Source organism: Apostichopus japonicus, chromosome 2, assembly GCF_037975245.1.
Source record: "Apostichopus japonicus isolate 1M-3 chromosome 2, ASM3797524v1, whole genome shotgun sequence".
Taxonomy (NCBI): Eukaryota; Metazoa; Echinodermata; class Holothuroidea; order Aspidochirotida; family Stichopodidae; genus Apostichopus; species Apostichopus japonicus.
The window spans coordinates 9274465-9300056 of NC_092562.1; the positions used below are offsets into that span (position 1 = coordinate 9274465).

At 39.7% G+C, this 25592-nt stretch overlaps 1 protein-coding gene across 2 annotated transcripts in view; it reads right to left on the bottom strand.

Annotated features, from left to right (window-relative positions):
- LOC139977081 (uncharacterized) overlaps positions 1 to 25592 on the bottom strand; it is a 79856-nt gene that overhangs the window by 39877 nt on the left and 14387 nt on the right. The window contains exons 1-2 of one of the 2 annotated variants that reach the window (XM_071986110.1): positions 20759 to 20964; positions 9968 to 10086 (exon numbers count right to left, since the gene is read on the bottom strand). In XM_071986110.1, the coding sequence (XP_071842211.1) occupies positions 9968 to 10055 (88 nt within the window). In that variant the 5' untranslated portion in view covers positions 10056 to 10086; positions 20759 to 20964. Of the gene's footprint in view, positions 1 to 9967; positions 10087 to 20758; positions 20965 to 25592 lie in introns of those variants that run through there. The other variant, XM_071986121.1, reaches the window with a different exon arrangement.

Below are 25592 nucleotides of genomic sequence, written 5' to 3' on the forward strand. Positions count from 1 at the left end.
AAAACCTCTGAAGAAAAGTACTGCCTTGATGATGTAGACCTAAGCTGTACCCTGTAGGGAGGTTTCATGGAGGTTCTTTCCATGAAAAATAATATTAATAATAATATTGAGGGTTGAACTGCGCCGGCCTATCTATCGATAACGAAGTCAGAGGCGCTAGCAATATTACCCTTCTCAAAAATAACCTGTTAAACAGAGAGAAATCCCTCCTGGATGGAAAGACGCAATGGAGATAAAGTGCCTTGCCCAAGGAAACAACAGAATGATCTGGCCAGGACTAAAACCTGCAAGCCTTAGATCACCAGTACACTGCCTACACCGCTTGACCACAGTTCTCTCCAAAAATTGAGTACTGAATGGATAGTTTGCTTCATGAGAGTCTTAATCAATGCTACAGCTGCTATGTGGCTTTTACAACTACAGTATATGTATGTATTTGTGTATGTAATTTAGATCATCCTGCAAGTAGGAACTTGTGAAGAAGCCTCATTGGCTTATCAAAGCCGCAAGCTGACCAAAGTCAGTCTCGTACATTCATATTTAATGTCCATGACTATGAATTGTCAACAGCTCTGTAACTGGACAACATACATTAATCTTGGGGTGACTTGAACCGGGGACCTTTTGATTGGAAGGCACCGGGTTTAACCACTGAGCTAACTAAGCTACAGCCCTACTCACCAGGAACAAACTCCCAACAGGGGATGTGTAGGGTGGGTTTGTAGAAATTCCACCTCATAAATCCTGGCTGTTTAACGGAGTCCAGGGAGTTACTCAGCAAACACAAAGGCGTTACTAAATGTTTAGTCTTTTGCTATGATAGCGTTATTAGAGGTGTAAGAAATATGTTACCGAAACCCTTTAGGGGCTATTATTTCAAAACAATTTCCGTTAAGACGTTAATATAACATTAATATAACGTAATATCTCATAGACATCTTATGTCAACGTTTTATCAACACCACATTTAACGTAATAAACACGTATTGAATGTTATGATAACGTACCCGTTACTTCTCAAATCTCTTCCTGTCGAGATGTGTCCATTTCGTAGTGCAGTAAAGGTTTCCAGCTTCCTATTGAAACCACCTAGCGCCTAGGCTAGTCAAGACTAGGCCATCAGGTGCTACGAAATGCAACTCTGCTTAAGATGTCGGAACATCGAACATTGCTCATGAAGCGCATGCTGTATGTTCGGAGCGTGTTAGCGCTTGTAACTTGCTGGGGTTGTATCCTACCCCTTTTTCAACTTACTAACGCGTTTGTCTTGGTAATTCACCAAAGAAATAGGAAGAAAGGCTTATTCCATATGATCGCTCACGTAGTCGATAGCTCGTTGCGGTAAAAGTTGAGCTTACACGTGTCAAGCCAGGTGGCTGCTTGGCCCCCCCTCCTCTCTTAACAAATGTGCCACGTTGTACCTTTTTTTTTTTTTTTTTTTTTTTTTTTTGGCAGTTTGCCAAGGATCTATGAGCGATATGTTTCCTGGCACTTTGCCAAGTCTCGAGAAAGTTCTCTTCCTAGCAGTTACGGAATACTGTACGTCATGAGAACCGATTTGAAACCCCTCAGTCTTACGCATTTTAACATGTTCTGGAAGTGGGTTCACCAGTGTTTTAAACGACAGTGTTTTTAAACACCAGTAAGATTTTAACCTAGGCAAATGGCGATGAATTATGATTAGAGAGGAGTATAATTAGCGAGGAGAATATGACCCCTGAGTGTCTGCAGGTACTCGATAAATAAACACACATTTGGGATGTGTAGTGGTAGCGGTGTTTTCCCGCAAATGATTCGAACCTGTCGTCGCCGCTCAAGCTGCTAGTTCCGGGGGGGGGGGGGGACACTCCCCCTATTCTGGGAAGCGGGAGTAACCGTCCTCTGTAACCCCGAAATCTAGGGGTCGACCTCGTCGTCTAGGCCGGACAGGTTGCCCGACGCTCTGCAAACCAGGTCGTGGGAACCTGGCTCGGGGCTGGTTCTCTTTTCGGATTGGGCGCTTGCCCCTGCTACCCCGTTCTGGGGGCCCGGCATTGGTAATCTCATCGGTTCCCGGCCTCAGGACCGGCCGCGGCTCCGGTTAGGGGGTCTGCGGGCCGGGCTTCTGCACCTGCTACCCCGTTCTGGGGGCCTAGCAGTTGTTAATCTCGTTGTAAATGTTGTTGTAGTTGTAAATGTTATTGTAAATGTCGCAGTTGTAAATGTTGTTACTCTCGTAGGCTCCCGACTTCGGGACCAGTTTTGGATCCCGTTTGGAGATCTGTGGACCGGGCTTCTGCCCCTGCGCCCCCGTTCTCGTCGGGCCCGGGCCCTCCGGAGCCAATCTCTGAGGACCCAGCAGTCGATTGTATAGCTCTGGTTCCCGGCTCCGGGGGCGGTCTCGGATCTGGAGTGAAACCTCGGTTCTGCCTTCCCTTCGAGTCTCGCCGTACTCGGGGTCTCGCCGGACCCGGGGCCTCGCCGGACCCAGGCTCCCGGAGCCCGTCTCTGTGTGCGTACCACGCCGGGTACCACCACGCCAGTACTCCCCGACCCGGACATTCTGTCCTTTCCGGTGGGATTTTTTTTTTTTTTTTTTTTTTTTTTAAATATTTTTTTCTCGCCGGACCCGGGCTCCCGGAGCCTGCTATGGGACCGGCTCCGTTTCAGCGACCCCTCGGTCGTACTCTCTCTCTCGGACCCGAGCTCTCCGTGGCCTGTAGCCCGCGCTCTATGGGTCTCTCTTGCTGCGACCCGGACTGAGACGTTGCCTCTAGCCCGGCCGAGCCGTGCCTCTTCTCAAGAGGTCTTTTCTTGGCGGGAGCCTTGCTCCTGCCCTTCCCTCTGGCCGTAATCAACCGGACGTCGCCGGGACCATTAGGGGTACTCTTTGCTGCGACCCGGACTGAGACGTTGCCTCTAGCCCGGCCGAGCCGTGCCTCTTCTCAAGAGGTCTTTTCTTGGCAGGAGCCTTGCTCCTGCCCTTCCCTCTGGCCGTAATCAACCGGACGTCGCCGGGACCGTTAGGGGTACTCTTTCTCTCTCTCTCCACCTCTCCTTCGGCCCTCTCCTGGCCACTTTCCTCCACCTCTCTCACCACTTCTCCCTCCTCCTCTCTCTCTCTCTCCTGTCTCTCCTATATCTTTTTCTGGGCACCGATGGCCTAAGGAATCAAGTCCAGCCTGCCCTAAAGCTTGCTTCTTAGACTCGTAAGCCACTGGTCTATCTAGTGCCACTGGGCTGGCGAAAAATTTATGCAGACCAGGCGTGGGTCCCGTCTGGTGTAGGTTCTACACTTAGGACACAAATCGTGTTCGAACCAGGTTCTGCCTGGCCGAAACATCGAGTAGTTAAAAAGCTTTAGCTGGTTACGAGACAAACTAAAACGCTCGAATTAAGGAAAGACTAACTCTTAAGCTTACGGAAAAATGCAAACTAACAAGAGAACGGGAGAGAACGGGAGGTACATAACGGTGAGTAGAGGTACGTAGCGTAACCTAGCAACGGCAAAATACGAAAAACGCTACGAAGTGGCCTAACAAAATCAACACAAGCTGAAAAGGAACATGAGAGAGCGAAATATAGAAGAAGAAATCGTGAATAGAAATACAATGTAGACATGCTATGAACATGAAAATACAACGACACGCCTATAGCGTGGGGAAGGGAAAATGGCGGGAAACCTAGGCAGTTCGCGGAACTGCTACCCCCGCAAAAAACCTAAGGGCGGAAACGCACTAGGAATAAAAACAGTCCCCAAAACCCTCCCTTTCAACAAAAAAGGATACTTATCGGGCTGGAAAGGACTGCAATACTCCTAAGAATCCGAGGAAAGAAACTTCCAAAGATCGCTAAAGAAAACCAAGACGAAATCCAAGGGAAATATATCCACAAGAAATTCACGTGAAGACACTTTTAATGGTAGAATGAGTAGTGAGGAGTGACCGAGGGGGGGGTTCGGTCATAGAGGGCGCACAGTGTTATTATTTTACCAGGACTTTATAGGCACGGTAGAATGAGGTGCTAAGGTTGTGAGGAGACAGGTAAGCGAGGAGCGAAGTAAATGTTGCTACATGTATGGGATACCAGAAAGATTATTTCCCTATAATTCATACTTCTAAACACAACTATCAACCTGCTATATATTCTCATCCCTTGTATATATATTTCATGCATTAACTTTTAAAGATTATATCTTGCTGAACAAATTGTATGCAAATCTCTTATAATTGCCTGACCTTGCTATATGAAAAAGAAGAAAGAAGATTAGATCTTTCCCCTCTGGGGTTGATACCCTGCAGTTCATTTCAACCCTCCGATCCCTCCCTAACAAAACCACACATGCATACTTCTGTACCAACATGGCCAGTAAACTGTCATGTTCATTACTAATCCACTTTTTGAAGCAGGGTTCAAAGTCTCCTAGTTAAACTGCAAACTCCTCAGCTCGCTTTTATGTAGACTGTAATTTACCTACAGGCAATTTTGCTTTTCCAGGAATTTGTCAATCTGATCTCACTGCTATACAGTATGAACATGGAGTGTGCAGTATGCACTTGCTGTCTTGTTAAAAGTCCACCCAGCTGAGCAAGTTTAATAGAGCAATCCTTTCATATGAGTAACCATGTGCAGATTACTTGGATGGTCTTGAGGGCAAAATTACCTTTAACCTGAATGGAGTATTGGCTAGTGCAGCATCTACTAGTACTGTACAACAGTACTACTACAACTGTTTCTGTATCAGTGACTAACATACAGTACAGTGCTGTATGGCTGAAAATTCATAACCTTGGCAGTTTATACTAAAATGTGTTTTCACTCTAAATGGTGACAATTAGTGTTGTGGCGATAATCGCTAATATCGGTTTTGGCCGATATCTGATATTCCAATCCTGATATCGGTATGATTCCAACACAGATTTTCTTAAACAGCCAGAACGAAGGTCAAATCGCACCTTAAGTCATGCATTGATACATAGAGTAGCAAAATTGTATTCGGCTATTGTAAGTTTGCACAACTCAGAAACAGTAACCACCTTTATAACTCTGTATCCGGTCCCTGTATCCCGTTAGTAAATTAGTAAGAGAAAATTTGTGTATATTCTATGACACTCACATTAGTCCTAACCCCGGATCATATTTCACACCCAGTTGATATGCGTGAAACTGTGTGCTAGCATTTTTTGGGGGGAGGGAGGGGAGGGGGGCACAAGCCTATCCTTTCTGTTGCATCTATTGTATGAATCATTACTCTGTTTGACCAACTACGTTCAACACTTTGGCTGCAAGTCTTTTTCCAACTGTCGTCAAATGAAGCCACATACTGTATTTGCAATGGCAAAAAAGGTGTCAGCGCATATGTTCAGTTTTAATCAATATGTTATATGATCACTTGTATAATACAGCGGCCAGACTGGTGAAAGTTACCTTTAAGCACGACAAAGATTATGTATAACCTTAAGTTGCCTGACTAGTCTGTTTACAGATTCTTATCAATATATATTTTTCAGACCTTGTGTCTTATATCTTTGACCAACTGATCAGAATATTGACCACTGGCTTTTAATCGAAATCGATACTGAGGCAAAAGAAATGGGTTTTTTTACAACAGATTAAGGGGCACAATTAATCTCAAGGAAGATTAGAACTATAGGAGTAGTCCAGTCAATTTACATTCTTCAAGTACTGTTGTATTTCACACTTGACAAGTTGGCATAAGCAGTTAGTCATAATGGTAGCATACAATCAATACTTTGCATCAAGTTGGTATGACGTTGGCAGCACAGGAGTGTCCAAGGTTGTACAGTACGTGTGTCCACTTACCATCAGTGTTCGATTTTTCCGGTATCGCATCGCAAAATGCGATCCAAAACGACAAACTTGCGAGACGTTTCCAAATCAGCATCGCAGATTGTGCCGATTTGTGCGATACAAATTCCTAGTCAGATTTGGGAGCAAACACTCAAACCTTAACTTACGAACTGTCGATCACAATGTAGAAGTTATAATTTATTGAGTTGATACTCAATGTACAACTTATTCACTTGACCGTATAGCGAAAAAAAAACCTGAAAAAATAATATCCTACCATAGTTAAGTGTAAAGCAAATAGCCTAACCACCTCGGCGGTTACGGATCTCACGTAACTAAAAGGTTCCCTGGCAACGTGTCAAAATATGTTAACAAACAGGTGTTACACAGGGGATGAGCTCACAGTTGTTGGGAAGGTACCTGGGCAAATTCGCAGCACATGTACCGTGGTACAGTAGTTGGGTATAGGGTTAAACACTGCAGTTGTAAAAATGTACGCATAGTGCACGCTATTCATTGTTAGGCAGTCTAGAAACGGGGCTTTGCTGAACGTTGTTTGTTTCATAATATCGGAAGTTTTGTAAGTTGCACTTTTTAAAGATTGAAAGACAGATTAAATCTCTTTTCATTTTATAACATAATATAGCTACTTTAACTTGTCATTTTAAAATTTTCATCAGTTTCGTGACAATTTAAATAAAAAAAGTTGTCAGTATTTTGCATCCTCAACTGCAAATTTTTTCATCGCCAGACATCGCAAAAAATGACAACAATTTTCGGGGGCTTTCGCCCCCAGGATCCCCACGAGGGGTTCTACCCCATGACCCCACCATAGCCCTAAGACGGGCCCCTGGACACCACGCCTTTATGCTCGCACGTTACGCGTGCTAGGCAGGCGAACACCGGCGGGAAATCGGCAGTGTGTTCGCGGGAAATTGAACAAGGTTTTCCAACACTGCTGAACTGTGCAGCCTTACTGTATGCATCATGTTCAAGGTTTTCACGGAGGCCTTTGAGAAAATGAATGGTTAGTACAGTGTATATATGCTGCACTAATGCTGTGTGTAGGCCAATGTTCACGAAGGTCATTGGTTATATTTGCGCGCCGTAGACGTGTTTTTAGATGTTACGGAGAGTCAGGTTTCCATGGATATTAATCGAAAATGAAACTGAGTTTAACTGACGCTAAAGAAATGGATCGTCTTGGGCAGATTAACAAATCATTGCAAGTATAAATAAGTACAGGTAGCTCTGCTGTTAAAAAGAAAAGTTCAATATCGGTTTGCTGTTATCGGCAATTAGGCAAAATTTTACCGATACTGATATGCTGCCGATATTGCAAATATCGGCCGATACCGATATTGAAAACGATTATCGTAGCAACACTAGTATAAATAATAACAATAAACAAACATTTTCTAGTTAATACATTGATCGCCAACATTTGGTCCGTTTTGTGGTAATTTCAAAACTGCTATTCAATATTCGGGAACTGCTATGCAACAAAAATATTGTATAGCAATTGTCGAAATTTGTTGCTATGCAAGTTTTTGGCCATAAGTCGAACACTGCTTACCATAGAGATCATACTTACTTACTGCAGTGTAAGAAACACTAGATTTAAGCATATAAATCTGCTTGCTATATATATTCTGAAATTATAAAGCATGTTCCACATGACACAACGTGATCCCGTCAAGTAACTATTGCAGTGTCCCTTCAGAATGGAAGGAACTTTTTTGTAGTGTTCGACCGATTGTATGACAATCGGTTTTACCGATTACCGATTATTTTCTGTGACAATCGGCCGATTGCCGATTACCGATTACCGATTATTTCAAAATTTTCGTGGAACTGGCCTAATGTATGATTAAGTGTTATGTATGATCACCAACTTCTAGGCCAATACAATCAAAGATGTAAATGAACGACTTAACCTTTCACAGTAAAGATTATAGAGCAAGTAAAGAACACTGTAATACATACAAAGGGCGATGTACGATTATAACGAGGAGTCGCAATATTTAGCAATCCCGCCACAACACAGTACTGTACAGACTACAGAAGGGGGAAAATAGTAGCCATTGGCTACGAAATGGAAAAAAAAAAAAAAAAGTTAGGGACAGGTTTTACAACTGCTATTAAAACCGTTATCAGTGTTGCAACTCCAACGTAAATAAAGTAAAAAGTATATCGCACGTAAATAAAATATTCGTTATTTCGTTAGCTGATATCGAAATATATAATCTGATATGAAAAATAATGTGTAGGCCTAAGAGTAAGTTGGCCTGACGTTTCGATCCTAGCAGGATCGAAATGTAACGCCACATTACTTATAACATATTCTTACACAGGCTCTTTAGTGGATAAGCAGTTTGCTAACAGTTTTAATTTATTTTGAAAAATAAAACAATCCCGAACGTTTGCTTCAAGTTTTCAATGATTACCATCTGCGCGGTAAAACTTCCGATCGAACGAACGTTGTTTCAAACGATCATACACAGTAAGTCAATGGCGCTTCTCCATTGACTTAACTACATGTGGGAGAAATCACACACTAAATTCCCATTGACTTTGTCGCGGCGTGTCACTGGTAATCAGACTTGCTTTTAGTCGGTTGCGGTAGGGAGTTTAGTTACTGTTACATGCGGCATAGGAAAAAAAGTTCATCAGGTTTTTTCGTAACAATATGCGTAAGAATGTTTGCCTAATCACAAAATACTGTTATGCAGTAGAACTTCTGAGGAATGTCACCAAACGTGTTTATGGATTTTTAGGTGTATTTGGAGCCTTGATTTCATCATTTTATGCCATTTGTAAAATCTTGGGCGCATTTTCAAACTTAACAGTTCTGAAGCTGAACCGTTCTTCAGCCAGACTAGCCTAATGTACGTAGTTCTCACAATGAACAAAGCCTAATGTTATTGTTTTCACTTTCCAGTTTTCACCTACGGTGAAACGGCCAAAGTGGTTCAAAAGTATACTGAATTGGTGATTATAATTAGTATAGACAATTTTTCTTTCTTATCAATCGTTTAACATGATGACAGGTGTTTTTTTTTAGATGCAACAAGCGAAGTTAAAAAATACGTCGTTCCCCTAAGCTTATCGCGGGTATACTGTGTGTTGTCACGCGGGTATACTGCATGATGTTAACTGCCAAAACTGGATAGTATATCGAACAGCATTTGTACAAAATCGCGCGAGGGACTTACGATACCCTTACACGGTAGATTAGTGCACCTTCCCCGGCTATGAATAGCATTGAATCGAATGATCAAAAAATTTTCTCCTGTTGTGGTTGTGGTGTATCAAAAGCGCGGAAAATACAATCCTTTATGTGGAACGTAATAATCGGTTCCAACTAATCGGTAGCGCAATGGATTTTGCCGATGCCGATTATTTACCGATTGTCTGATAATCGGCCCGATGCCGACTGTCTAACCGATTATCGGTCGAACACTACTTTTTTGGTCTTTGTGTGCACAGACGTACCATGTCCAATGTGAGTGTTGCATACCCAGGATTAATGTCAACATTCAGACATTATACAAAACATGTACTAGAGGATGAACTAGTGTCAACATATGCTGATGCATAAACTACACATAAATAATACTGGCTAGTCAGATATGTAGCCAATACATGTCTTGAAACTGGTCAGAGGCTTTCATAATTGGTAACACTGCTTCTAACCTATATACTGTACAGCACAATAGCAAGTATTACAATTCCCCACAGCTCTCACAGGTAAACAGTAGCACACAAATTCAAATGGTGTGTCTAAATGACTTATAAATTCTGTGTAGTTCTTTTAAAGTCATCAGTATTGGTCCCAAATATATGCCAGTAAAGTTGAAAAAACGGACCCCCAGGCTCAAACTTTGAGGAGTATTTTACTACTTATTTTACTACTGTCTTCAAAGTATTCTTACTCAATAAGACCTTTAACCCATGTACTTTATCACTCCTCAATCTCTGACACTAAGTTGGTTGTTCAGAATAGCCAGCATTTTTCACATTTTTAGCAAATGTGCTAAAAATTTGGGGTCAAAACTGATTTCCTTTGAGCCTTTCCTGGCAGTGTTGAGAGTTGGTACATGTACAGTATACAAATGGTCAAAGACAGTCCCAACCAGTTGCAAAAGCTTTTTAGGATAAAATGTCTGATACTCACCCGAATTTACAAAAGAAGCTGCTAGGGAACAGCAGGATAAAACTGTTAGCACACTTAGTAGTAGTTTTGGTTTCCTAGAAGACTTCATCTTGATGATGGTGTGTGTACTCTTAGCAATTCTGAGGAAACAAGAAGGGAAAATAATTATAATTAGGGCAACACCTCATTAAGCACACTTACTTAATTGTCAATTTGGAAAAAAAAGTGAATTTCTTTAATGCTAAAATATCATGACAATGAACTTATCTTAGAATAATTAGTAGGTACAGGTAACTGTTGAGTATTTGCACTTCAATACAATCAAAGCAAGGGCACATTACAGACTATGTCCAATTGTTTCTTGAGAAAATAAGGCTTTGGAATGTGACTTATAAATTAATATTTGACCCAACTCAGAAACAGTGTACAGATGTGGTGACAGTGTCTAGAATGTAGTGTTTTCTCATGCGTATAGATTTGGAAAAAACAGTGTGATTTCCGACAACTGGATCTTTGGGCAATCTCTGGAGCAATTCCAAACTGGTGTGGACCTATTTCTGCCAGATTATAACCAGAATTAACACCTTTTAAAGAGAGACCTGTCATAAATTATGGACTTATGGCTGTATGGCATATATTATATTCTTCCTATTTACGTTAAACTTTTCCACTGGTACAGTAGTACTGTGTGGAATATTAATAATGATCATCTGTGTGCCTCATCACAAATGAATTTACAGTGATAGATGTGTAACTTGTAAGTCTACTGTAGGCTTGGGTGCTACTCCTAAGCTCGAGTACAGTAGGATACTCACCACCCTAAGATAAATTTTGAAACATGTTTGCTGTCTTTCGTTATGTGATTCTTTGCAAATATTACACATTCTCACAATTTCACTAAAACTGGGGAAAACTTCATGGCATCACTAGTGGAACCATGTATTGCCATTTTAAGTGTCAGTCCCATCCTGGTTCTATCTTTTTTTCCTTTCCTGTCACATGATACTACTTTGGAGCACTGCCATTAATAGGTTTAAACGAACAAACTATGACATGGGCAACAACTTTGATCTATTGTCAATCAAACCTCAGCAACCTTGATTTTTCACTGGGTTAGACGGGCAGGCAGGCAGACAGATAGATAGATAGACACACGACACCTTATCATCTCTAGCATACAAGCCCATAGATGATCCTACAGTCAGGGTTCGCAGGTTTCTTCCGGGGGTGGAAAAAAACGCGGAATAAACCGCGGTTTATTCCACTCGGAAGAAATAGGTTTCTTCCAGTTTCTTCCGGAAGAAATGGAAGAAACTCATTTTTGGGGGAAAAACTGTTGAAAAAGTTTAATAACAACCTGCAATGGTTTCTTACTATGTAATAAATGGTCAAGAAGCACTATAGTGTCATCAAATAGTCCATATCTAGGTTTGGAGCACATGACCTGCTTCCAGCATATACTGTACACAATATAGTACTAGGCTACTAGCATCGGACAATTCAGGGAACAACTATGGACAAGCAATATTTTGCAGACCAGATTGGTCCTGATTATAGCCCAGTTCTTAGTTAAAAACTAGTTTCTGAGTGGAGGGGCAAGTGTTCCCTGGAAACTAGTGTAGGCCTACAACAATGCACACTCATTACTACAATTACATTGACCACTATGACCAAATGTTTCAATCCTACTCCTGAAGCCTGTATTGTTACAATTACTATGGAGCTGAATAAACTTTGCCCTAGTTGAGACTTGGAAGGTGAGGGTGATTTTTTGCCAGTTGCTTAGCAACTAGGTCAATGATTGGAATCCTACTCCTGAAGCCTGTATTGTTACAATTACAATGGAGCTGAATAAACTTTGCCCTAGTTGAGACTTGGAAGGTGCCACCAAGGCATCAACTCATATTTTATCTTATCCCAAAACTCAAATTGTTTTAATGACCATGAAATGTAGGGGGGGGGGGGGGGGTACTGGATTAATTGTGTGAGTCAAAACTAATACCTGTATAGGGGCATAGCTTGTGGCCCAGCTGTGTTTAATTGTGGATGTTTGTTCTTTTTGCTGTTTGGATGACAAGTCCTCCTGTTAATTACTGTATAAGCTATAATTAAGGGAGTTGCAGAAATTAAACATTGCTTAAATCTAACAGATATTGTTCGGCTTTTTTCTTGGTGTTCCTTGTATTAAATCCTCAGTTCAAGGGCCAATCCAGGTTAATCATTCATACAGTATGGCCAGTTATGCAATTCTGGTTGATGGGGGTGATCGTGAGATGATAAGTAGTCTCTCAATATTGTGATTTATAAGCAAACATCTTTTGGTGTAGAAAAACATCCCAAAATTATAATCAAAACAAAAATATCATATTTTGATGGTTTCAATGGTATGCATTTCAGTCAGATGGTGGTAAACTATTTGTCTCTTTATCATGTATGTGGGTTGTGCTGCATATATGCCAATTTTCACAGTTTCTTCCGGTTTCTTCCAGTTTCTTCCGGAAGAAACTGGAAGAAACCTGGAAGAAACAGGTTTCTTCCAGTTTCTTCCACGTCCCCGGAAGAAATAGGTTTCTTCCGGAAGAAACCGAACCCTGCCTACAGTACATGAGAATTGAAACTTTTATGAAGCAGACTTAAATTAGTGTTACTTCCTCCAACCCTAACCATTTTTACTATATTCCAGTCTCACCTTCCTCAATTTATGAATGGGTTAAGAACAATTGTAAGGTTTCAACTGACTTTACCTACAGTGTACTTTTGTTAATATTCAACAATTTGAACTGTTAGCTAAATGATTACCTTTACATTTACATACTGTATTGATTACTGTACCCATTATATCCTTCTCAGCAAGCAAACCTGCCACTTTTAATGACCATGGAGAATATATGCAGTATTTTTAATGTTGGAATTTACATTGCGTGGTTTATGCTTTGTGTCAATTTTTTTCTCTTCATACAGTACTTTGAAGTATTCCACACATGTTCTGCACATTTGAATGAATAATACATTCTGTAAATGTATATATTGATTGACATACATTTAATAGTGGCATTTTTAATTAGGTGAATTAAAGATGATACAGATAGTACATTACAAATGTATATGACATTGAAATCTGCAGAGTATTGAATTGAATGACCTTTAAGTACAATACCCATACTGTACTTTTAAGTGTTGTACACATGTTCTGCACATTTGAATTAATAATACATTTTCTACACTTTTATGGGATAGAATCCATAGGCATCTATAATAAGAAGAAAGTAGGATATCTAATTGCTGAGAAATCAGACCTAAAAATAAAGAAAATGCCACAGTGGTGACAAATTTTGGAATTTCAATAATCAACCACTTTTGAAAGCAATTTAATTAAATTTATCAGAATATATACATATGTCATATTGCTCTACTCTTGTAATGAGGGTGGTAATTTTTGGAGAGGGTCCAGCAACAGCAATCTGTGATTTGACACAGAATAACCCATATACTGTACATATATACAACTTCCACAGTATACCTCAATAACCACTCCTAATGCCAGTATCGCCTGCCATGCGAAAGAGAGCTTCCCTAACCAGATATATCAATCATTTTGCACCTTTCTTTCAAATAGCAGCTAAGCAGCTAGTTCAGGTGATGTTCAAAGGTCATTTAGAAGGCCAAGGAGTCACATGAAGTCAAACTGCACAATGGCAATTGCAAAGTATACAGTAATACATGTAGTATGTACACAAAACGCTCTGGGGTGTGTGATTAATTGTGTAGAGCTACTGTAACATACTCTAATAACGTAATGTATTATTTCCTTTTAAGTTTGTTTTGCCATAACAACTCATAACATTCAAAGTACAGTAAGGATACATCATAGGCAGCACAGATCAACACTTCAAAACTACGACTACTGTTGTTGACAACTGTATGAAAGTAATTTAAAATTTAAGTGTGATTCAGAATGCAAAATGTATTTTTTAATGCAACTGTGTGCAGAATGGGATTTAGAATGCAAGTGGTTATGATTTTAAATCCACCAAACTCTGAATGCATTCCATAGCGTACATACTGTAGAGTCAGCCACTATTGCTTAAATACCTACCCTTCTTCTTTACTCAGTAGTTCATACAATTAATCAGCTCTTCAGGTTTTAGCTTCTGAAGTTCTCAAAAAAAATTCTAGGAAAGCTAGAGGGAAACGTCACTGCACAGAAGTTGGAGCCAAAGGACCACTGAGATGGTGTGATAGAACTATTGTCATTTTTGCACAATAATTAAATATGTCTATAAATGACACCTTACTGTAGTATCATAACTTACATGATAACATTAAATTAGTAAGTGGCAGTTCATAAGAAACAAGATGCTTTAAAAAGTGGAATATTGACTTATAAATACCATCAAGAAATTAAACCCATCTAGGTTTTAACAGTTTTTCCCACGAAGCAGGAAAACAGGTTCTTCTCACCAATAAATCAAGGCTGGTGACAATGCTTAAAAAAAACAGTTGAGACTCCAGGCCTCAAAATTTTCTTTTAAAAGTACTTGCCATTTGGCGATCGTGACTAAAAATTCTATTCGCCAAAATGAAAAATTCACTCGCCACTAGTAATGCTACTTAAGCTTCAGACTCCATATTTGTCCTTGTAGAAGTGCAAAAGCAATTTTATAACCTTTGAAGCTAGTCATACTGTACACACAGCTAAATAATGCACGTTGGAAGATGTTGTTTCTGTGCAATACGGAATTTGAACTTTGTCTCCCTAAACAAAAGCGGTAAACAATGTAAAATATGACACAGAAAAATACTTTAAATAGGATGACTCATAAAGACCACCTATTTTGTTGCAACCAGTTTACAAGGAATGTCGTCACATACAGTAGGCCACTGCCTGGCTACTTGGATTTTGTAATCATTACTGTAGTACTGCTAGCTAGGCTCGGGGAATAGGGTCTAGCCCACTACGAATGTGAGCCATGACTCCCTATTTTAGTTTTAAGTTACTTTCTTGCTGCAGTTAGGGTTAATCAGCTTTTACTCCACTACAGACATGCTTACATGATTACATCATGAAATAATATGTTAAATGCATGAAAAATCCATCACTGTTAGTGTATGCATGTGGGTCAATCCATGCCAAATCAACAGTGGCCTCCACGTCGACCCTCTCAGAATCGCCTGAAATTGATATAGTGTCTTGCCATATGTCTCAAAGGATGAAATTGGGCACAAAAAAAATTTAAAAATTTTTCGTTGCTAGGATACGGCCCCGCCTAGCAACCAAATCCAGATTGCATTTTAAGAGCCCTAAATTTGTGTCAAGTTTGGAGGCATTTTTTGCATAAATGTAAAGTATCTTATGTCTGATATTGCAGATATTGTGGAAGACAGGTGGCCAGTCTTCGAATTTAGCTAATTTTGAGGAAAATTTACGGTCTCAATTTTTCGTAACAAGTAATTAAAATGGCAGAAAATGAGATTGGGGTCTTTTCTGGCCCTACTTTGAGTGTGCTCTATATTCACAAGCAAAGGCATGTTTGAGTTTTAATTTCCATAGGATCCTTGTCCAGTGGTAGTACTACGGGAAAAGTGCGAAAAGAAAGTCAAGCGGGTCGTACGTTTTACGAACAGCGCCCTCAAATTTAAGAAATCTCACTTCTGGCCCTAATTGGGGGTCCATTTTGGGCCTGTGGGTATATTTTTATTTTTTTTTAAATAGCATTATTCAGGAGCGTATTGACCCTATTTTTAAAAACTCAAGTCAAAAAGTTGTGTATTTTGTGTTATCTACTCAAATTTACGACTCGAAAATTGCAAAAATCACTTCGTTCATATGTATGAAAATGCTTGCACAAGCCGATTTAAGTAATTCAAATGACAACAACTTCTTAGCATTAGCATACAGGTGCTTAACAATTAAGAGGGTGGTCCACTAGCATAAGGACTACAAATAAACTGCATTTTCAGGGTTGTATGCCCAACGATGCCTGTGAACAGCGCCCTCAAACATCACATTTTACCAATATTTTGGGCATTTCAAGGTCAAATTTGGTCACAATTAAAAGTTTTATTTTTGGTTTTTAATACAAAACTAGTAAGATATGTATAGTTATGATGCAAAGAATGAGCTAAAACATCTTTTATATTAGTTATTCATGCTCTGATGAGCAGCTTAAAGTGGCGTATATGAGAGTTACATCAGCTCTACAGAAACATGCTTGCGAGGGCAAACAGTGGTAACATTGTATCTTCATTCAGGGAGATGTTAAACAACATTAGAGACTATTCAAATGTATTTATTAAAAGTGTTCTGTCTAATACTCTTTGACTCCCTCTCACCCAGAAGATTACCGTACCAAAAAATTCAGTATACCTTAAATGCATGTTTATGCAGTCTCTATGCAGTAAAAGTCAGTCACATACTGTATGTATACAAATCTGCATAGTGCACTATGGGGAGGGTGTTGGGGAGGGGGGGGGGTGAGAGGGAGTCAAAGAGTATTAGACAGAACACTTTTAATAAATACATTTGAATAGTTTCTAATGTTGTTTAACATCTCCCTGAATGAAGATACAATGTTACCACTGTTTGCCCTCGCAAGCATGTTTCTGTAGAGCTGATGTAACTCTCATATACGCCACTTTAAGCTGCTCATCAGAGCATGAATAACTAATATAAAAGATGTTTTAGCTCATTCTTTGCATCATAATTATACATATCTTACTAGTTTTGTATTAAAAACCAAAAATAAAACTTTTAATTGTGACCAAATTTGACCTTGAAATGCCCAAAATATTGGTAAAATGTGATGTTTGAGGGCGCTGTTCACAGGCATCGTTGGGCATACAACCCTGAAAATGCAGTTTATTTGTAGTCCTTATGCTAGTGGACCACCCTCTTAATTGTTAAGCACCTGTATGCTAATGCTAAGAAGTTGTTGTCATTTGAATTACTTAAATCGGCTTGTGCAAGCATTTTCATACATATGAACGAAGTGATTTTTGCAATTTTCGAGTCGTAAATTTGAGTAGATAACACAAAATACACAACTTTTTGACTTGAGTTTTTAAAAATAGGGTCAATACGCTCCTGAATAATGCTATTTAAAAAAAAATAAAAATATACCCACAGGCCCAAAATGGACCCCCAATTAGGGCCAGAAGTGAGATTTCTTAAATTTGAGGGCGCTGTTCGTAAAACGTACGACCCGCTTGACTTTTTTTTCGCACTTTTCCCGTAGTACTACCACTGGACAAGGATCCTATGGAAATTAAAACTCAAACATGCCTTTGCTTGTGAATATAGAGCACACTCAAAGTAGGGCCAGAAATGACCCCAATCTCATTTTCTGCCATTTTAATTACTTGTTACGAAAAATTGAGACCGTAAATTTTCCTCAAAATTAGCTAAATTCGAAGACTGGCCACCTGTCTTCCACAATATCTGTAATATCAGACATAAAATACTTTACATTTATGCAAAAAATGCCTCCAAACTTGACACAAATTTAGGGCTCTTAAAATGCAATCTGGATTTGGTTGCTAGGCGGGGCCGTATCCTAGCAACGAAAAATTTTTAAATTTTTTTTGTGCCCAATTTCATCCTTTGAGACATATGGCAACACACCATACCAATTTCAGGCGATTCTGAGAGGGTCGACGTGGAATCGACCCAAAAATCTGTTGATTTGGCATGGATTGACCCATGTAACAGTGAAGCAAAGCCTAACAACTTGGCAGTTACATCCTTTGGCTTAAATGTTATTTAAGGAATATAATGATAGCATTTCATGACTCTTCAATCAAAATCAGATGAAAAAACCCAGCTCTTATAAAGTGACAGATTTATTGTAGTGGATGCAAAACTGTAATGAAGCTACTAACCGATTCCAGAACCTACAACCAACCAAAACAGTCCAACATACTACACTAGTGATACTTGCTTTACAGTAGCCCACGTCCAAAGAAATCAGCAAAATGGTTCTGATATGAAACCCAAAGATATCTGAGGTATGACTGAGAGATTCTAGGATACTACGTATCTAGGTATTCCACTGTTTAACTCTCCTTACTTAAAGAGTGACTTTATTGTCAGGATGACTTAAGTCAGATGCTTAGTCTTGATAATATGTTGCAGTTCACAAAAAAAGAAAAAAACTTACATGAGAGAGCTCAAACTCTGGAGTGCACCTTTAAGGCTTCAGACATGATTACATACAGTAGGCTACACAATACTGCCAGACCTAAATTTTAATAATCCACTGTTTTATCAATTCTAATAACTCAACTCAAACATGTTATTCATATAAACAAGAAAGCATCATCGGATGACATATAACTCCATTTGTTCTTGAATAATGTACTATAAATATGTCATTTGAAGCCATAAACATCTTACAGTATGTTTTCTCAGTGAGCAATATGTTGCATCTATCGTACCGAACTGACCTTTATGTCAGTGGTCCAGTCACTTTAGTTGATGACCCCGCTTGCTTGAAGGGTCATTTCTCAAACATGAGAAGTGTTGTAGAAATCCAACCTGGACTGATAGCAGTGTGTTATAATGGTCTACAACATTTCAAAGTTTGTGACTAGTGTATCTCCAAGTTCAAATCTCTCTCTCTTTCTCTTGTGCTTTCTTTCGTATAGGAAGGGCATGTCTGTACTAGAATTAATTACACACCAAACAAACTCTCTCAGTGGCCATTGGGCTTCTGTACATAAAACTCAATGCTAAAAGGCTGTAGACCTAGCTGTAGCCTACAACAGAAATGATGAGGAACATTTTAATGCTCATAACCCAGTGAAACAACACCATTATGATAAGCATGGGTTCTGCCTTAGCTGCCTCATATGAACGGTGACGGATATTATTAAAATTTGAACGTTCGTCCATAAATTGCAGGACAGAATACATAGCATGATATTAAATACCAGTCTAACTTGGCTACAAACTAGAGAAACATGCTGAAATGTAATGTGACATATATTCCTATATATATTCCATATTCCCAACTTCCAGAGAAGACACTCTATAATAATACAAACTTGAACTACAACAAACCTACAGTCACAAGCTTACTTGTTGTGATGAAAACGTGAGAGGAACCCAGGGGACTGACCAAAAATGTTACTACCCCGTCCAAGCTGTTACCACCCTGTCAAGAAACTCCTAACGAAAAAAAACCTTGTTCTCCGTTTTCAATTACATTTTAGAAAAGAGCATCTATCTTCCACTTGCAAACTGGTATTGAGTGAAACACTTTGAAACAAATCCTAGCAGCAATAACAGCAAACTTGTTTCAAAATTCCTGAATTTGTCGTATATTTTGCGAATTGTGACATGTAGGAAATGCCTTAAGAAATAATTTAGATGTTTGGCCACCTTAAGTGTTTTGGTATTCTGAACACAAAACGTTTTACCAAAATGACAGATAATCGTGTATTGTCGATTTGGTTTCTGCAGATCAACTGTAAGATAGCGAACCATTTTACACAGTTAATTCGCATTGAATTGATCATTGATAAAAATTAGTTTACACCGTAAACTTGCTTCAAGCCTGCTTTTCATCATTCTGTGAAACGTTTGTCACGATAACCTTGCTAATCTTGGGGTTTGACTAGCACACGAGTCACTCGCTAAATGTCAAGCGTAGTGCATTTTCTATTCATCAAAGCTAAAATTCTACTCGCCAGCATATTGTCAACGGTATTTGTCGAGGCCTGCTCTTAAATATAGGCCTAGTTGGGGTTGAGGTTTAATGTCTAATGGAGAGGTACCCCGGGGACAGACCAAAGTCAGCAAACGAATACATAGAAGCAAATTATTCAACTATCCATCATTACTTACTTGATGCAGACAATCATGGCCCCTCTGTGAACTGACCATGTATCCAGAACAGAAGAGAAGCTAACTTATGGTTCTGTAAACTGTAAATTAATGCCAACTAAATATCCTAAAACAATTTTTGGATGGTAACACTTGTACTAATTAGTACTTGCCTAACAGAACACTAACATTGTTAAGCCTACTAATCGATATATCAATAGGGGCCTAGATGTAACGTTATGCCAGCCCCAGTCAAATTGTAACTTGCTAGGTTGGGCTTAATGTGATCCATTCATGTACACTACTTCTACCTGTTCTCAGTAACTATCACAAAAAACCCAACAGTAACTTGTACAACTAGGCCTAGCAACAACATCGACAAAAATAAAGGCTTGTACTAGTTGTACTATCACTCAGTTGTAGGCCTGGTATTACTATTAGTAGCATGATGGTATATACAGTAAATTCGCAATAGTATGGTCTAAGTGCAAATAACGTCCTATTAAAAGATTGCCATAATGACGATCTTGCTGATTTTGCTCATGGGTTTAGTTCTAACTTCTAATTCTATCCTTCAGCTATTTGATTTCAAGGTTAGACCAACTTCTACAATAAATACAGAGAATTAAACTGCCTGAAGCAAGGAAACATTTCTTTACATTCACGTTGCATTATTGCTTTGTAGATTGAAGTCGCTATTGAAAAAGTAGTTTAATTTGACTTAAGAAACGCCGCAGTGTCTATCAAGTATCAGTGCCGCTACATGTGTAACACAGTACGCGAATTTAAGGGGGCAAGCGAAGTTACCGTGTACCACCATACCAACATCTAGCCTAACTTGGTTCTTACTAGGTTAGTGTACCTGTAATAATAACGGCAACATGCACACCAATTGTTGTTTTGGGGGTATTGGTGTGTGTTAGTATAGTGAAAGTATGCACTCAGTCCATCGTATACACAGCTACCGAGCAACTGTAGAAGTAACTTACCAATTATTACAGGGCTGTTCGCCTCTTTCTACGCTTTCATCACAACATATTCAACAACCATACCCCTGTTTAATTCCTTTAAGATTCCTTAACAAAACATCTCGCTGACACAACGTTATAGGAAAATAAATCCGACGGAAAAAGTACCTCTGTCTTGTCTGTTCTCCTCACACCGTACTGTACCTAATTCTCAGAAATGCAAATTAGATTGCGTCATTGGGACCTTCCATTCGAATGTTAGAGAGAGTTTCTACCGACTTCTTTTTGGTAGTTATTTTACCTTAAGAAACTAAGTTTTAAATACCAAATAAAATCATATAAGTAATTTTAAATAATGAAAATAATAATTCAACATAAAAATGTAATAACTAAAATGACCTTTAAATATCACTTAGATTTTTGTTTTGTTTTAAACCCCCTTTATGGTATCAACAACATCCATAGGATGGTATGAATATTAAGCTCTCGCACTCTGTCCAGGCGACCTTCACTGCATGATCATACAATGATGATAAACAAATGTATTACTAAACATTCCCTCACGAAAGGCAAGAGTTCGATTCCCGTGGGGTAGTCTTTCATTGGGATCATATTTGATTACATGGCTTGATATCTTCTTTATAGCAACAATCTCGAAAACAATCTAGACTTTCAACATTATGCTTGCATACGTGTTCATCCTCTACACAAAAGCGCGAAGTATATGTTGTTGTATTTTTGGCAAAAAATAACTGCATCTTTACAGTGTACGTGTGTGGCTGAAGTGTTGTTTACTAATAACTGCAGTAACAGCAATCTTGCAACAAGCACATTCATACATGCATGCTATTTAACTACATTACGGACCGGTTTCAGCACAATTGGCATACTTAACGGACATGAACATTTTAACTGCGAGTACTCACCGGCCTGGAGGTGGTTCATAAAAGTAGAAAGATTGGGAGCGATCGGGTAAGGGAGTGGTTGGCCCGATACGGGTTGGGGAAGCAATTCGGGCAATGGAGAAGATTGGGGAGGGGAGTTTGGGGAGGGGGGTACGGGAGATCAAAGGGTGGGGATTTAAGGAAAGGATTATGTTACAGTGTTATGTGTAGGTCCTGATTATAATTGCACAGTTCCTAAAGGACACTTCATAACAATAATTACGAGCACTGCGAAGCTACCCGTGTTGAGGGATCAATTATGTAAGCACATGTGCGCATGCATGGTTAGTTGGGAAGGGGAATGGAAATGAAATAGATCGAGGAATGGAGATGGTCAAGGGAAGATCGTAGGAAGCGATCGATGTTATGAAAAAGAGAAAGAGGGTACTAGCCCAGGCACGTACCCAGTGCCTGATGTGAGCGGGAACTCTGCCCCTCCCCTACCCACCACCCCTGACTATGCAACTGGACAGGCCTTGATATGGTAGTGATCGAGTTGTCGTGGGGGAGGGTATATATTCTTCATCGAACCATAATTCCTGTATTGTACTTGGCATCCAGCAATGTGAAATGGTACGCCCTTTATAATGACCATCAGTAAGACTTATGGTTTTACTCCAGGACGCTTCTTATTTTCATTAGACGCTGATGATCATCTTGCAGTTTATAGCTACAACCTGTGGAACAGATGTATTGTTTCGGAATCACCCAAATTAACACTAGCTACATGCACGTAAAAAGTTTTAAATAGCCAGTTCCTACCCATGTCCATAAAGTGATGATCTTCCCTGCCAACGTTAAAACTAACTATACGCTTCATCATTGTGAGCGAATTTTAGCCGGAAGCCTGTCAATGACGGTGATACACCGACGACTTTCTGCAATTGGAACTACGAAATAGCTCCATGCTTTTAACGACTTTGGACAGGTTAATGAATTTCCGTTGGCATGATATGCCAACGCGCGCGCACCCTGCGCTTAATTGTTCCTCTGTTGCTGTTTCATTTTTGCATTGCAGGTAAAGAAAGTGCATTATGGGACATGCGTATGGTTGGACATAACACCTAAATAGACATGTATGGTCTAAGCAAATTAGGTGGCTATCATATATCTTGAGCGTCCCAGTGGTATTTGTACCGATAGCAATGGTGTATCTCACCAACTCGACGAAGGAAATATTACTGTATTTTATGGGATCCACATCATATACCACTGTTGAAATATATCACAATTTGACCTAAGGTCGACCCCCCCCCCCCCACCATATGTTCATATTACTTGTTTCCGTCATTCAGTGAATTCAATGTTTCAGTTGAATTATTTTTGGATAAACATTGCTCCGATCATTAAGTGTTCCGCGGGCGCATTCTGGGCTTTTAAAACACCATCATTGGCCGCAGAAAGTTGGTGGGCCGTATGCGGCCCTGTGGTGTAAGAGATACTGTGAATCTTCCCTCAGGAAGAGATTGACAAGGGGCTGGAAGACTGGAAACACATCTTGACATCATTGATAAAGTGTTTCATTTGCAAGACCAGTTGTCATGCATGTCAACACGGGGGGAGAGGGTTAAATGGGGGGGGCCCAACATATCGGGGCAGTGGAACATGTGACTTCCATTTGGGAGAACTGAATCACAAAGACAAATTAACCGAAAGTTACATGAATGGTTTTTGTATTCCGTACCACAAGTTCAAAAATATTTGGATGTTTTTCAACAATGGGCCTTTTTTTTATCTCATCTTTTTAATAATTTTTTAACTAGACATGGCACTTTTTTCTTCGTTTTTTTGAAACAAAAAGGAGGGCGCTCCTGTATGTGACTAGTATGAAGTTCATTTTAACCAACACATAAGACTAGAAAAAATGTTTTTTTTTTAATGCAAAAGTGTCACACCTGTCATGAATATATGACAGAAATGCTATATATGATATATTATACACTAAATGAGAAACCTTTCATCTCATTCAAGTTCCTATTTGTATAAACTGAAACCTTCTTTCCCGTCTGTCATGGCTTCCTTACTAATCCTTCCGAACGCCAGTCAATGAAATTCTCAGTTATGTATTCAGCTCTATAGTAATCCATGTAAAATCCCCGCCCATTGTTCTTGTCTCCCACACACACGCACAAAAGAAGGCTATACAGAAAAGAAAACGAACAAAACAATAGAAGGCAATGAGAAGGAAGCGACAATAGATAATATATTACCACAGATTACGCTGCACCCACATTTAACTTCACGGTCCTTATAAGGAGGATATCAAACAGACAGGAAAATCAATTAATTACTCAAGAGAGGGACCATGGGATATATATATGTATAATGTTTTGTTGAGAATTCTAAGTTCTATGATCAACGTACTGGTCACTCCTACTTTGTATTTACCATCTGATGCCAATCAACTGATTTGCTTTTAACCGCAATGCATGCGGTTAAAAAGCAAATGGATTAGTGGATGAAGGTTTTTGGTCATGGCGCGGCTCGGGATTTCTTTTCGTAGTACAAGCGAGGGAAGAATTATGCATTATTTGTATTTCCTTGCTTCGGTTCACGTACTCAAGTCACGACCAGTGAAAGTTAGAAACCAGAGATAACGTAACTAAGGCAGCAACATGTTATAGTAGCAGTTGTACTGTCATTAACCGCTGGAAAGGGGATTGCCGGGGGGAGGAAGGACAAGGAAGGGGAAGGAGAAGAGAACATAACGAGGAAATCGAAAGGGATAAGGGAGAGGTGGAAAAAGCCGAGATGGCTTTATTAAAAAAAAAGATTTCAGCAACACCAAAAGTCTGTTCAAAAAGTGGTAAAGAGTTTCCTGCTTCAAGGAGCTTACTAGCAGGCGATGTATGCCAATCAGTAACCGAGCAGTCCATATACAGTCACTGGGGCATACCGGTTCTGCGAATGAACGCACTCGCGCTTGTGCCTTACGCAGTTTAAAACATCTATCTGATTCATACGCTTAATTGTGCACTGTAGATGAACAATTGATATTATACCTAGCAGTATTATGGGGGGGGGGGGGGGGAGGTGTCACTGGCTGGCCAGTTGTTCTGAATGCGGGGGCTGGTTTGTATAGAACGCCAATAGCAAAAGTGGGAGGGGGAAGAAACCGTTTTGTTTGTTGCGGTCCACTCTACCCCATGTCCCATTCAAACCCATAAAAATTCAATGGAGAAGTCTTGTATATGCCTATATATAGAGACGTATGCATACATGGAAAATCGAAACTGTAAAGTTTCAGCTCAAGAATTGGAACGAAAGTCGGAAGCTAACCAGGCACGACGACAGGGGAGGGGGTCTGGTGGTTCTACAGCCCCGGGGTCAATTGAGTGGAGCAGGGATTATGGGACAAAGAATAATGAATTCTCATATTCATAATATCATTAAGGAAACACGATGGCTTCAAACAGGGGGCATGGTTACATGAATTCTGCCCGGGCCCGATCTGCCTTCCAACACCACTGTATAGTTACACCAGCTATATAATGAACATCTTCTTGCACCATTTGAGCGAGAAGAGATGATATGTCCCATAGTATTCATATTATGCTGTATCGTTATAGTTTATGAATCTTATAGACTGTTGGTGGAGCTATACATTACAGTCACTGGTGTGATGTTACCAATGTAACGATATACATGCATTATCTTTCATATATGTTTACATGGTCGGTCTATTTCCGAGAATTTCATATATTTGCTTTTCTACAAAGGCAGAGTTTTATGATACCTGCTTAAGTTTATACCTACGGTATACTGAAAATCCACAGGTACACGCATTCAAGCCGTAGGATTTCACACTATATAACAAGGAAATAACTTGGTCTTATGTTTTAGCACATAATTATTGGTCTCAATATACACATCGTGCCGTTCACCGGGCCATTCAGTTCAAGTTACAAGGC